General features: G+C 37.7%; 2 protein-coding genes and 1 pseudogene across 2 annotated transcripts in view; 1 reads left to right on the forward strand and 2 right to left on the reverse strand.

Annotated features, from left to right (window-relative positions):
* RpL4 (ribosomal protein L4) overlaps positions 1–9,273 on the forward strand; it is a 9,767-nt gene extending 494 nt beyond the window's left edge. The window contains exons 2-8 of the mRNA XM_043008812.2: positions 128–302; positions 7,752–7,997; positions 8,098–8,222; positions 8,322–8,541; positions 8,650–8,800; positions 8,905–9,055; positions 9,148–9,273. Coding sequence (XP_042864746.1) covers positions 128–302; positions 7,752–7,997; positions 8,098–8,222; positions 8,322–8,541; positions 8,650–8,800; positions 8,905–9,055; positions 9,148–9,228 — 1,149 coding nt within the window. The 3' untranslated portion in view covers positions 9,229–9,273. The remainder of the gene's footprint in view (positions 1–127; positions 303–7,751; positions 7,998–8,097; positions 8,223–8,321; positions 8,542–8,649; positions 8,801–8,904; positions 9,056–9,147) is intronic.
* LOC147469186 (uncharacterized) lies at positions 519–3,846 on the reverse strand. The gene has a single exon (XM_086550203.1). It carries the CDS (start codon positions 3,410–3,412, stop codon positions 2,954–2,956), a length of 459 nt encoding a protein of 152 aa, XP_086406329.1. The 5' UTR covers positions 3,413–3,846; the 3' UTR covers positions 519–2,953.
* Positions 3,575–4,093, reverse strand: LOC147469187 (uncharacterized; annotated as a pseudogene).
* Positions 9,274–15,000: the final 5,727 nt, after the last annotated feature.

Consider the following 15,000-nt stretch of genomic DNA (forward strand, 5'->3'; position numbering starts at 1 on the left):
TATTTAAATGAGATCTAGAGGTTAGTGAGGTTGAAATATCGCCAATTTGAATTTTGAGTGTCAATGCCTATTAGCAATGTTGAAATACAAACCAAGGTACCCCTTCTAATTCTAATTCTATCCTCAGGCCACCACGTGCTGCCGCCCCCTAGTGGGCGTGTACGAGGCCGGCGCGCCCACCAAGATCCGCGTGTCCCTGCCAGCTGTGTTCCGTGCCCCTATCAGGCCTGATGTAGTTAACTTCGTGCACGACCAGATGGCCAAGAACACCCGCCAGCCCTATGCTGTCAACAAGGATGCTGGTGAGTAATGAACTTGGGGTCGGTATGTGTGTAGTGTGGTGGAATATTGGCCTTTGCCAGGGTTGAAGGCTTAGGCTTTAAGTTGAGGGTGCTTTTCTGGTGTGCGATCCTACTAACGGGGTTCGGGGCTTTCATCTTTCCTTTTTCACCTAGCTGATTAATTTTTCTACTGTGTATTTGTATGCAATGCATTTATACTATTAAAGTGACTATGATTGCTGCAGTGCATCTATCTTTGGTGATTGCGGAAGACGGAAAAAATCACAAACATCGAGTGTGAATGGTATGGCAATTTCCTTTTAAGGTTCTCTATCATTTTTGGGGGTAATCATAAACTTTTCGATCAATTTACATGAAAATTTATTGACAGAGCTAAGATACCTACTTACATGTGTAGAAAGTTTGAAGATGGTACATGGAAAGAAAAAATAAAAGTATAAATTATTAAAATCTCAAGCGAACTTTGACCGACTGAGGCCCTCAACCACTACGGCCCCAACATGAGTCACTACGGCACCAACCCCTAGTCACTTCGGCCATCATTAGAAAGTATTTTTAATGAAAACTGGTATTCTTTCCTGCTTGCATTAATAGGAAATAATTACAGTAAGACATGTTGATAAAGAAATATATTTAACACAGAAATAGCTACATAACCAGAATGTATATGGTTCATACAAACTGTACAAATCCTAGTTGTACAACACACATAAGGGTATCATATTAATTTTTACATAACTTCGAACATGCTTTTAAGAGGTGATTGGTGGTTCTTTCATGGTCTTCATACCGTTTCCATAGGGCAAATATTTTGCCTTGGACTGTTCTAAACTGACCGCGCTGGCGACGTGTGTGTTTACCATCCTTGACAAGACGGACCTCTACAGTTACATTTTTTGCTTCTTTGTACAGTAATGGCACTAAAACATAAAATGGAATATGAGAGCTGCCTGCCATACCATTCAACTTTCTGTGGTATCCCTCTACGTCATTGTTAGTCCGGATACTCTGCCCGAATACAGTCCAGTCACTTGGCGCCCAGAATCCATTGATCCAAGTTTCTTTAATATATTCCATTAGAATTTGAAGTGGTCCAGGAGGCACTCGTAATTCAATCTGTTCAAATGTTTTTGTGTGTGCTTCAGGGAGGAAAGGAAGTGCCATGAGCGTATACAATTGTCTGCTATGTGAACATTTGAAGCGCGGGAATACACCCCGTGGATTTACAGTTCGCAGTTCGGACGTATGCGAACAAAATGTTTGCAAGATCACCAAAACTTTAAAAATATCTTAAGATTTACTTAAAGATTTGTTAGAATGTATAAATCTTCCTTAAACATTAATTTTCAATTCAATATGTTTTTTGATATTTATTATTTGCATAAACACACACAATACCTTAGAAAAGGGAAAACCAATTTGAATATTATAAACCTATCTTTTTTTTAGTTACTCCTCAATTAAGCAGCATTTTCTTAGTCGTTCCGAGAAAACGGTTTTGCGAACTGCTTCGTGCGAACAGGATAGGAACGTTGGCTTGGAACTAAGTGTATGATTGCTAGTGATCGTGATATCATCTATTATTCTCTAATAAACAGACAGACAGACCATATGTCAATTTCTCTGAGGCCTGGATGAAATATTCAGGAGGAGTTGGACTGAGACAAACAACACAAATATACAAACAAGTGTCTTATTGAATTCTTTAGAAAAATACATAGACAACATTTGATTTATACACTTTTGGTAATATATACATTTATGATTCTATATTCCTTTCCGTGGTCATGAAATGACACGTGGTTTCTCTCTCTGTAGTTCTTATATTCAAGTTAACATCTTGGGAGGCCGTAGTGCCTGGGGCCGCAGTGACTAGGACCGAAGTGACTGGGGCCGTAGTGGTTGAGGGCCGTAGTGACTGGTTCCCACTGAGGCTTGCAAGCTAAGATAAAAAAGTTATTTTTGATGAAAGTAATCATTGCCTAACAAACCAGAAGCTTTACTTTTCCAATTATGAATTTTAATGACAAATAAGAAAACATCAAGTGTCGCTATGCCTATAACTCAGCATTTACGCATGTATAAAAATTCCAAATTACTTATTTTAAAAATAATTGCTTCTTATAGAAAATTTAATGACGAAACCGTGGAAAAAATTAAGTAAATAGCATGAAAACTGACGGAACTAACAACTTAAAGCACAATAACTTACATTTGAGAAAAGTGGATTTGTTGACAACGCAGTGACAATCAGAAGCCTCCAGCTACATACTTCAAGTCTCTTTGCTGGTTCTTGTTCCTCATTTTTCGTCTGAATGTCAAGTACATCTTGTCCATGTTCTGCAGATATTTTTCCATAGAAAGTGTAGACTCAATGCCAAGTAGGCCTACCAAGTTGCTTTCACTGTAGCCGACATTGTAGTTGCATACCACAGTTGCTGTTGCGAAGTGCACCAACATTTTTGATGCATTGCGATGTTTTGGGCATATCCTCCATATTCTTGAATGCAGGTGCTCATTTCGGTTTTGTTATGCCCTGCAGACGATTCATTTCATCCGTTGAGTGTCATAGATGCCTTTTATTTTCCTCTTCTGAGCTTCTTCCAGACAGAAATAAACTTTCATTGTGGTGTGGGAATGAGGCTGTTGTCCTAGAGCAATGCTTCTATTGTAGAAGCACCATGACCTTTCACCTTTGGCACATCTGTCATGTTGAGGATTGTCGTCTGTTGACGTGCAGTGAAAGAAAGTTGACATTTTACATGCATTTCACTAGCAGTTGTACCCACCTTTCTGTTCAGGCTCTCTTGAAAATAAAATTGCAGGTGATCTATAACTACATCAGTCAGCTTATGTCTTCCTCCCCATGTTGCTGGCTTATCTGCATCAGTTTTTTTCAAAGCACAAAGGCCTGTGCAGTGTCTATTTGCAACATGATTGATGCACTCGGCCTTCACGACAGGGCATTGCACACCATATGGTCCTGCACCTCGATTCATCTCGCACACAGAACGGAATGCAGAGCTGTCACCATCAGACACGAAAGTTTTATAGATCATATTATACTGAAGAGATCTATGCCACAATGCCACAGCTGCTTCTGCCTCCATTCCCCCTGAGGGGCCATTATAATTTTTTAGTCATGTTCATCCAAATAATACACATATTCGGTAGCAGTAATTTTACCTTTCTCCATTTGTGTTATTTTAATGTTCCACTTGAAACATATTTTTGAGGTAACTTCGTAATCTAAAATAAGTCATGTGTCAACATCAATCACTACACCTACTCTGAAGTTTGATTTGTGACCACGTTTATGCCAAGACCTATCAAAAGTTGTGCTTAAACTTTCATCAACCTGGTCAACATCCTGTTTGCTTGCATAATGATCACATACAGCACTTTTTGCTAAGTCTATGGCAGTTTGTGATATACCTAGCATAATGAATGTATGTAGGTTAAGTAGGTTTAGTAATGTTTCAAGCTAAAAAATGAAATCAGTTTGTCAGCACCAACGTATCCAACACCGAGCATCATCATGCAGTATACTAATGATGTCATGGGATAACAATGTTCTTTCACTTGTACATCTTTCTTAGTATCCACTACAGCATGACCACATGAACACTTCACTTGGATGTATGTGTCTATTTGGTGGTGCGTAAATTTAGCAGGAGCATTGTTCTGACAATACGATGGACATAACATGCTTTCCACAATTTCTTTGTCTCTTCCTAAATTATGCATCGTATTTTCATTTCACTAGCGAGGTAGCGAGCACGTACCCTCATCCCCTCCACGTGGCGTCAGCCAGCTTGGGGGCTCGTCTCTCACCAACTGCAGAGTTGCCAACTACCTCTTTTATATGAAGTAACACTTCTACCAAAAAAAAAATGTAATAAAAAAATTTCATTAAAATTGGACTAGTAATTTTTGCGTAAAAAAAAAACTTCAATTTCGAGAGACTTTAGAAAGTTATAATTTTTTAACTATTAACCCATTGGAGCCGGTTGATGTGATAGCACGTATTGTGGTTTTTGCGTCAGACGCCCAGGACGAGCTATGAGGGAAGCCGCGCGCTCGGGTAGAGCGAGCGGGCAGCCCAGGCTCGCTGCTTGTGCGTCTGATAATCTCGAGGCATTAGGCTTATGCGTTTGAAAACCCCAGTGTTGCGACTGCAAAACCGGAATGGCCCCGGCATGAGTGACTATTTCCTTTTGTTCATACATAGAAGAAACCCTCATCTAAAAAATATTAGGGCTTACGAGCCTATCTTAAAAATGAAATGCAGTGACAAATGCAAATTTTTTTTTTTCCCCATTATGCCCTTTAAAAAAATTATAATTCCTAAAACATAACAGATGCGTTTCCTCATAAATTTTTAAAACCCATTCCCACAATTATTTTGCTACAAGAAATATAAAAGATTATCCATTACACCAAGTTATTCCAACATTTATGAAAAAAAGTTTTGAGATAATTGCGATTTTATGTTGCACATTGCATTACAACATGTAAATGACAGGGAAAATTATCAATATGGAATCTATACTTATATATTTCATCAGTAAGGTATGTGAAGTCATTATTGGGAGGTCAGGTCACTTCCAGGGCACTCCAGGTCATTGCCAGAATGGGGTGTGTCCCTTCCTGTTCTCACGCTCAGTCTTCTACAAAGAGCAGGCTCCCGGTCCCCAGTTGTTTATATAAATATGTATCTAAGTGAAATAAGATAGATATTTACAAGAAACACATTAAACCCCAAAAAGGGTGGGTCTGTGTTGCCACACACCTCAATGTTGCTGGGCTTGCTCAGACACCTGGATGGTAGTCAGGTCCTGCTGATGTGGAACCTTTTTTCTTGCTTTTAGTGTGCATTGCTGCCAATTCCTTTGCCTTGTCCATTCTCCTTTGAGGCCATAGCTTCAGTTGTTGTAGGAAAGCCAATAAATTACATAAATTTATTGGCTTCGAACCCAAAATTGTTCTATAATGGTCAGTTGGGATACAAATTTTACCCTCTTGGGACCAGCATACTTGGCTTTGGATTGATGAAGCCATAATTTAGAATGTAATCCCTCATTCCTATTCTGGCTTTGGCCTCTCAAATATCTCTCCAATATGGGTTGGATTTGAAAGAAAGGGGGGGAGTGAGGCACTGGGATCGGCCTGTGACATGCTTGGCTGAGGTTCCGCCTCATCACTTTTCTCCCATAAGATAAATGACCGTATAGATGTAAAGAAATTTAAATCCGACTGTGTGGGGTAGTAGACATTTAAATTTTTAAATGCTGCCATGTGCTCTTGTGCCTGGCAGGGTGTTGCACAATGCGCAGAAAGGCTACACGATGTCAGCTATGGATTTTCAAAACTATTTTCTTAAGCCGAAAATATGACATTCCTCCTTAACCACATGTAGTAGACACACTAAAGTACCTAAGTCAGTATTTTTGTACATGTAGCTTATGACAAATTTGATTTAAAAAAAAAAAAAAAAAAAAAATTGCCCATCTTTTTTCGTAAAAATTGATAAATTCGCCATAAATTTATTTGAAGCAATTGTTTGGTAATACTGGGATAAGTTTGGACAAAGGTGATTATGGTGCTGAAATTTCCTTTGTCGGTCAATTACTGACAGTAGTTTTAACATTTTGTATCTAAAGTCTCCTGGTCCCATGTTATCATTATTTTAGAATATATAACTTTATTGAGGTTATATTTAATATGATATATTCATTGGGTATCAGTGGAGCCCACCCACCTCATTGTTGCCAGGAAAAGGTGTTAGAGATTAAAAATTACCAGGCTGGTAATCTGGGCCAGGTGCCAACTTTATCTTGTTTTTTGGGGGGGCCTCTTGCTGTCACTTTCTTTTTGTCCATCCTCTGCTTGGACCACACCCTCAATGGTCAAGGAGCTGGAGGCCAGCAAACTTAACTTTTTGATGGATCCAAAGCTTAGAATGGAAACTCTTGTTTCTATTCTAGCTCTGTCCTTGCAGGCATCTCTCAAGGAGGGGAGGACTTTGTCATAAAAGACCTCCCTCACTCTATCTTCATATGACTTCTCAAGTCTGATGTAATTTTTCTTAGTGTCATGGGAGGGGAGTGGCTTGCCTTCATCCTTGGTCTTCTTGAATACACTCCCAAGAAGAGTGGTTGTGGTGATTTCCATCTCTGGAAGTGGCATGCCAAAAGCCAGAAAGATTCTTAATTTCATTGTTATAACATTAGTCCCAATGCAGTCCCTGATAGCCTTCCCATAGTACCTTTGAAAAGCATCTGTCTGTCTAAGTTGGTGCCTTCCACCAACCAAGCTTTTCTGTATCACTTCCTTTTTTTTTTTTCCCCCTTTCAATTCATTATTCAATTTCCTCAGCCTTGTCCCCATTCGTTTCTGAACATCGTTTACACATTCCTTTCACAACACTGGCTATCATATGGTCCCTCTCCATTATTCATTGAACTCAGCTTTGTAGGAGCTTGAGTCGCCATCACTAAGGAATGTTATGTATCTATAGCCTTTACTTTCACTTTGCCACATCCTGACTGCCCCTTCAGCCTCCATTGCCCCTGACAATCCGCTGAGGTTAGCTTGGCACTTTCCTGAATGTTTGGTCTTGTACCACTCATCAAAACTATCTTTTCTTTTCTTTCATTATTGCACATGTTCTACAAAAATGACTAAGAACTTCATAGTCCATTACCATACCAGAGTAAATATCCATCACAAAAGTGGCACCTATATGACTTCTGACCTCTGGTCATCCATGTGCCATCAAAGCTAATGTCTGCACTTAGCTTGTCTTCATCTCTTCCTTCTCCTTTATTTACATATGCTTTTTCTATACACTGCTTAGTTACTCTCTTGCTGTTTGTAATATGAATCCATTTCTTTATAAATATAATTTGCATGCCAAGTAATTGTATAAGCAGTGAGTTCTTTGACACCAATGGCAGCTGTGAGGCGTGACAAACCTGCACCCCCATATCCTGACAGCGAATGATATACAAAAGCAACATTTCCTGCTGTCAGCTCACTATTCTTGCATTTCCTTGGCTCACACTGATGCACAATGCTTTGTCTTCACATCTAAGGGTAATGTTACAATCAAAGTAATTCCTCATTATTTTCGAGGTAACTTTATTGCCACACTCACACTTCACCATATTCACTATAGCTTGCAACCTTTGCAATGATAATCACTGTCCCATCACCATTGTTAGTGTTGTAGATCCTATCCTCTTCTGGCAACAAGCATCGACGAAATCCTCCCTTAATTTATGAAAGTAATTATACATGGCCAGAGATACGGCCATTAGAAAGGGTAATGCAGTGAAAGCTTGCAGGAATTAGAGAATTAAGAATATTCAGAACCTGAATTATAAATTTATTGGTTTTGTGATGTGAATGAATGCATTTAATTTGATGTGAAACCTTAATTTTCAGGTCACCAGACTTCAGCCGAGTCCTGGGGTACTGGGCGTGCTGTGGCCCGTATTCCTCGTGTGCGAGGTGGTGGTACTCACCGCTCTGGCCAGGGTGCCTTTGGCAACATGTGCCGTGGAGGTCGCATGTTTGCCCCAACCAAAATCTGGCGTCGCTGGCACCGTCGCATTGGAATCAACCAGAAGCGTTATGCTGTGTGCTCAGCCATTGCCGCCTCTAGCATTCCGGCTCTTGTTATGTCAAAGGGTGAGTTTAAGTATTGTGATAGCACTTTGTAAATTTGTTTTAGGATTGCGAAAATGGTATTTTCTTTTGAATGATCATTAATGTTAATTCTACCCTTTAGGTCACATGATCCAGGAAGTGCCTGAGGTACCCCTGGTTGTGAGTAACAAGGCCCAAGAGCTGACAAAGACTAAGGAGGCTGTTGCTCTCCTGAGGCAGCACCGTGCTTGGACTGATGTCCTCAAGGTAAGCTTTCATAAATGGAATAAATATTGAATGCATTAGGAATATCTGAAATATGCCAAATACTTCAGAGATCACTTGCTTAAAATATTTTTATTTCAGGTGTACAAGAGCCAGAGGTTCCGTGCTGGTAGGGGCAAGATGCGCAACCGCCGTCGCATCCAGAGGAAGGGTCCCTTGGTCATCTATAACAAGGACCAAGGCCTGACCAGAGCCTTCCGTAACATCCCTGGTGTTGAGACCATCTGTGTCGATAAGCTGAATCTGCTGAAGCTTGCACCTGGTGGCCATGTAGGAAGGTTCTGCATCTGGACTGAGGCTGGTAAGCCTTTTTTTTTTTTCCTCCCCCTTCAACTTCGAAACATTGCTTGACTTCTTGATAATTAGTGAATGTAGATTTTAAGTGCTAAGATGGATTTTCTCTCCTCAGCATTCCGCAAGCTTGATGGCCTTTATGGAACATGGCGCAAAGAGGCTAAGCACAAGAAGGGATACAATCTGCCAGTGTCAAAGATGACCAACACAGATTTGTCCCGCCTCTTGAAGTCTGAGGAAATCAAGTCTGTCCTCAGGAAGCCAAAGTATGTATTTTGTGAAGCAGCACTTGATATTCTTTTGTCGCAAGATGTAAAGCTAAGTTGGTTCTACTAAAAGACTTGCTTACTGACACAATCTGTCTTTGCAGCAAGACCATCGTTCGCAGCAAGGTGAAGCCGAACCCACTGACCAACTACCAAGCCATGCTGGAGCTTAACCCCTTCCGCCGTGTGGAGAAGAAGTTGGCCCAGGCTGTTGAAAAGAAACATGTTGAGGCTAAGAAGGCCAAGAAGGCAGGTGTAAGTACATAGGGTTAACAGTATTGAACTTTAGTGATTTTAATGCTTTGATTGCATAGTCTATTGTTTTTGACATTTTTTTTTTTTTCCAGGGCAAGGTTGCAAAGCCTGCAAAGCCTGCAAAGGCTGCCAAGGCCAAGACTGCAGAGGCGACCAAGCCAGCAAAGAAGTAAAGCAAAGCAAGCAATGATTTGATTAAAAATAAACCTTGCAAGGAACATTTGTTTTCTTTATCCATTGTGAATTGGTCTGATATCCTTATGAGTAATTTAAAATGCCAACCAAAGGTAAGTTTTGAGCTTTGTTTTGTACTTCAAAAAAAAAAAATACAGCTGATCCTTTCTATCTAAATTTTGTAACATTGACTATTTTTAATAGGATTTTCCTAGTTCTTGAATCCAATTGAGATTCCAGCCTCTCCTAGATCCATTACAGCTTTTGGGTTAATTTCTTTAGTCATTTGGGAGTATTTTGAATAGAATTACAAACTCTTAATACATTTTGAAAATAAGGCACAGGTTTGTAATTGCATAATTAAGATTTAGTAAGGACTGGGGCTATACCATAGTGGAAATGTCATTTCATGTAACTTTAATGGTGACAATTTTAAGATTAGCAACTGCTTTATTCAGTGACATTCATATAATTGGTGAAGAGAGAGTGGACCTGTACACACACATAATGTTGATTTATATACCTTCCAGGATTTAGGAGTCGAGTGAGGAGTGGAGTTTAAATTTGGTATGTATCCTAGCAACTGTGTTGTGAAAATGAAATTGATATGATGCACAACTAGTTCATATTATTGATACATCTTGAAAATACACCCAGCTCTCTGAAGATGATTGTTTTGAGTCTGATTTAGGAAAGTGTTTAAGGGAATAACACTATTTACCCTCCCCCAGATTGAGTTGGAGTGCATTTCTAGTGAGGAGCCTTAAGCCTGAGGCAGATGCTAGAAGACCTGGGACTGCATCTGACCAAGGTAAGAATTATATATAATTATTATTGATATGTTAAATTAACATGATGCACAACTAGTTCATATTATTGATACATCTTGAAAATACACCCAGCTCTCTGAACCTACAAGGTTTGATCAGGGATATTTTTTTGGTAGCACATTCTTACTAGTTTTCATTTCAGAATGAACAAATGACGGACTCGATGTATGTGCAACATTGCCACCCACCCTTGGAAAGATTTATGGTATGTATTTAATCATGATTTATTTTTGGTGCCGAATTAATTTGACATTGTAAATTGTGTAACATTAAGACATTCAAAAATTGTAGAATGATGGATAACTAGTTCTAAATATTGACACAAGCTGAAAATACACCCAGCTCTCTGAAATTTTGATGTTTGCATTTCTAAAGGTAAAGTGTGAACACTTTATTTTAATTGACTTATAAATTTTCAGAGTTGAACATTAAGTCCTATCCAGTGTTCAGTTGAACACTTCCAAGCTGTTGGATAAGAATTGCAGTTAAAAGGTATGTACATTTACAATATGCTGTATGGAATATATACATACTGATGAAAAATTTAATCATTGTTTGATGTATTATGATAAGATATACTCAGCTCTCTGAAAAAAAAAGACGCAAAAGGTCTTAACTATATTGTGGCACAATGCTGACTGAACTTTCTCCCTCAGGATTGAATATGCGGATGGATGGAATTGATGCATCACCAACCCATGTCAACTTTCCAACCAAGATGGATTTTTTTTTTTTTTTTAAGAATCGGAACATTACTAATTTTAATATCTAAAGTGAACCCTAAAACTATTATTTCCTATGTTCACAAGTCCTTGGCATTTCTCTAACTTTATCATGTCTGCAAGTAATGAATATAGTATTGAATTTTTTTAGAACTATTTCTTTAGAAGAAACTGGTCTTTAATAAACAAGAGAATGTTTACTAAACTTTCATTAATTTTACCTGCCAATAAAGACCTTTTGCATTTTAGAAAGTGCAGAGGTACAGCAAGTAACTATGGTATAGCTTGATTATAGTTACTATACTATTGGATTTGTTTGAAATGTTCAGAACCTTCCTCTTAAATAGAAAGTACCTTTTTCAGTTAAATAATTGATCTTCAGCACTCCCATGAAAAATATTTTGTATCATGTATCAAATTTGAGTGACCCCTCTTTTTGAAGGATAGAATTTCAACGAGACTAAGTTTCAATTGATTAATATTGTTTCTTACTAGAATTATCGGTTACTGTGTTTGACAAACAATATCAGCGCTTTTAGAATAGAAAGTATTGACAAAGATGGAACTACATTTTGTATACTTCTGCCACCCCAATAGATTAAAGGAAGAAATAAGAAAAAATATGGTCAATGTAAAATGACCTATAAAACCGTTTGATATATTGAAATAAACAATACTAGTAATACATGAATAGGGCTGTGACATTATGCTTTTACAGAAATGCTTTTTATGCTTTTTAAAAAATGCTTTTTATGCTTTAAAATATGCTTTTTATGCTTTAAAATATGCTTTTTATGCTTTAAAATATGCTTTTTCTGAAATAACTGCAACAAACTCTCATATCATTATGAAACTTTGCCACAGGGTATTTCACACCCTCCCGTAATATCCCAATGTGTTGTGAATCATCAACAGTACATAATAATGCCACTTCTCCCTATAAAAAGGAGAAAGTTAAACGTCTCTCCCAAAGAAACGAACATAAATTGGTGACATAATACCTGTGACGTAATCAAGCTCCAACCACATAGTTCATCCCCTTGTTCGTACCCTCCTCCTCTTCCTACCCCCTCTCCATATTTCCCTCCCTTCCTCCCCCTCCTCGTTTATCTTCCCTCTTCCCTCGTTTTATCATGCAGTTTTAAGGCGTAAATAAAATAGTGTAGTAGTGGTATTCTATATTTCTATTATAGCCGCATCCTTGAATGATTTTGTGAACAAAACACACTGAATTTACTTATCTGGCGTATAAAAGCATAGATTTTTAGTAAAAAGAATAGAGTTTACATAAAAAACATATTTTTTTTATAAAAAGCATATTCTTTTAAAATGGCCTATGAAAAGCATATTCTTTAAAATGAAATATGCTAAAAGAATATGCTTTATGCCAAAAGCATAATGTCACAGCCCTATACATGAATTATATGGCCCATTATGTCGGCGCAGCATACTATCAAAGCAACACTCGATAAGGAATTTATTTCATAAAATTAAGTTGTGAAAAATGCATGAACTCAAATGGATATTAGGATAAATATTTTAGTTGGAACTATTGTTAGATAATTTATATAGACATTTACTGCATACCAGTCTTCATGATAGGATTCCCAAATTATCTAAACACAAGGTTGAAATATTTTGGTAAAAATGTTTGTTTATATACAGAATTTTCCTCGTTTTTTTCCTGTGTAACGTCTGTTTCCAATGTCACGTAGGTAACTTGATTAAGTAAAATGATTCTTTACCTCGTACTCTTAGGTTGTTCCAAGTGACTGGAAATGCACATTGTGTATTTACTTGTAAGGTATCCTGGGCCTAGAATGTACATATCGACGCAGTAAATATTGCCCTCAGTCACTTTCTATAATACTGTAAACACCCAAGCAAAAAAGCTGTTCTTTGAGTGGAATCGTTATGACTAGGGCTGTGACATTATGCTTTTACAGAAATGCTTTTTATGCTTTAAAAAAAATGCTTTTTATGCTTTAAAATATGCTTTTTATGCTTTAAAATATGCTTTTTCTGAAATAACCAACAAACTCTCATATCATTATGAAACTTTGCCACAGGGTATTTCACACCCTCCCGTAATATCCCAATGTGTTGTGAATCATCAACAGTACATAATAATGCCACTTCTCCCTATAAAAAGGAGAAAGTTAAACGTCTCTCAAGAACGAACATAAATTGGACATAATACCTGTGACTAGTTCATCCTGTTCGTACCCTCCTCCTCTTCCTACCCCCTCTCCATATTCCTCCCTTCCTCCCTCCTCGTTTATCTTCCCCCTCGTTTTATCATGCAGTTTTAAGGCGTAAATAAAATAGTGTAGTTATTATAGCCGCATCCTTGAATGATTTGTGAAAGCACACTGAATTTACTCATCTGGCGTATAAAAGCATAGATTTTTAGTAAAAAGAATAGAGTTTACATAAAAAACATATTTTTTTTATAAAAAGCATATTCTTTTAAAATGGCCTATGAAAAGCATATTCTTTAAAATGAAATATGCTAAAAGAATATGCTTTATGCCAAAAGCATAATGTCACAGCCCTAGTTATGACCTTACCGCATGTAGCCTTTTATTGATGGTATTGGTGGTACTTGCGGTACCTGCTCCTGGTGGTCGGTATTGGCCACTCGTCGGCTCGGCCATGTGGACGAGTCGCAAGAATGCCCAACAACTAACGGGGGAGTGCAGGAAATCGTTGCTCTGCTTTTCAATTATTTTTTGTAATTCAAACAATAAGGTACAGTAATGTTAAGGGAAATGATACTAAAATTATATACATGTTTATTTTGGTGATCATAGAATCTCAATATAATCATATTTCTGCTGTTTTAATTTTTCTTGGCTGAAAGGAAACATTCCAAGTCCAGTGAGGCTCGTCTCAAAAGGTACATGATGATTGATGACATTTACGAAAAAATAGTATAAAGTTTGTATTGTTCTGTTGGGAATAACTTCAGACTAGCGTGACAAAATATTTGAAGTCATTGAATTAAATCATTCTTTTGAACATAATGTGCCTCTTCATGTAATCCTGCTACGTGCACTTTGACGAACGAAATAAGCTTTGGAAGATAAAAGTATATACAAATTTTACAAGCCAGAGATACTCTATTACAAGATATTTCCCAGAATTCCGCAGTACCATTTGATCTTACCAAATAGAATATAATACCAATTTCCAATCCCCAATCGCACTTGTGAAATCAAAGCTATGCAATATTTGTCTGTAATGAAAAGAGGGCTAGGCACTGAAATCTCATACATTCAACACAATCGTTTCACAGCTGAACATTTCCTGACGTCTGAATGCGTTAACCAGTTAAAGATAAAATTCAATAACTTTATCAGCGTTTTACTATTATCTTTTAAAAAGTAAAACTGCATTACATAGGCACTACTGGTGGTTTTGAAACGGGCAATACCTGAATTCACATGCAAGTACATTCACCTACAAGTCTATTATACATATGTTTTTATTTTGTAGGTCAAAGCATATGCTAAGATGCTTATATAGTGGTAATATCACGAAGCAATAAAGTACAAAGGCTTTACTATGCCCAGGTCGTGTTAAGTGTGTTAAGAATTTACCTTTATTATTTTTTTATTTGTGTGTGAGATGGAAGTCCACTAGCCTATATAACATGACCTTTGCGAACACAAATGGTCTTTCTTATTCAAAAGACATCGAGACAGGCTCGAGAGTCTTAGCGTTAATCGAGGAGGTTCGTGTGTTATTTCCAGCCTCGTCTTGTCACTACTTGGTTCTGCCAAGTGTGACTTGCATTTATTGCAAAAGCTTTCTCGAAATCACTAACTTGGTTATGAAGCAGCGTTAATAGAGGAGGAAAAGGCAACAAAATAAATTTATCTAAAATTGCATATTTCTTATTACCTGTATTCATGAAGGTCATCAGAAAACGTACTTGTGTGTATTTGTGTGTGTGGGTGCGTGCGTGTCTGCGCGCGCGCGAGTGTATTTGTATGGTGTGTGTGGGGGGAGTTTATGTTTGTTTGTATGTCTATGATAATGTCTATGTTATTTCTTTTTAGTGTACTTGAATCGAAAACAACTACAACACGCTATGTACAGATCCACTAACGCATTAACCTTATCATTAAATAACACTTCTATTTAATTGCATTCACAGAACTTCTTTGGCAATATTTAAAAGTGCAACGGTGCAACAAAGTATCACATTCAATCT

Source organism: Penaeus japonicus, unplaced genomic scaffold, assembly GCF_977035675.1.
Source record: "Penaeus japonicus unplaced genomic scaffold, GWHDUDI00000001_assembly GWHDUDI00000023, whole genome shotgun sequence".
Lineage (NCBI taxonomy): Eukaryota > Metazoa > Arthropoda > Malacostraca > Decapoda > Penaeidae > Penaeus > Penaeus japonicus.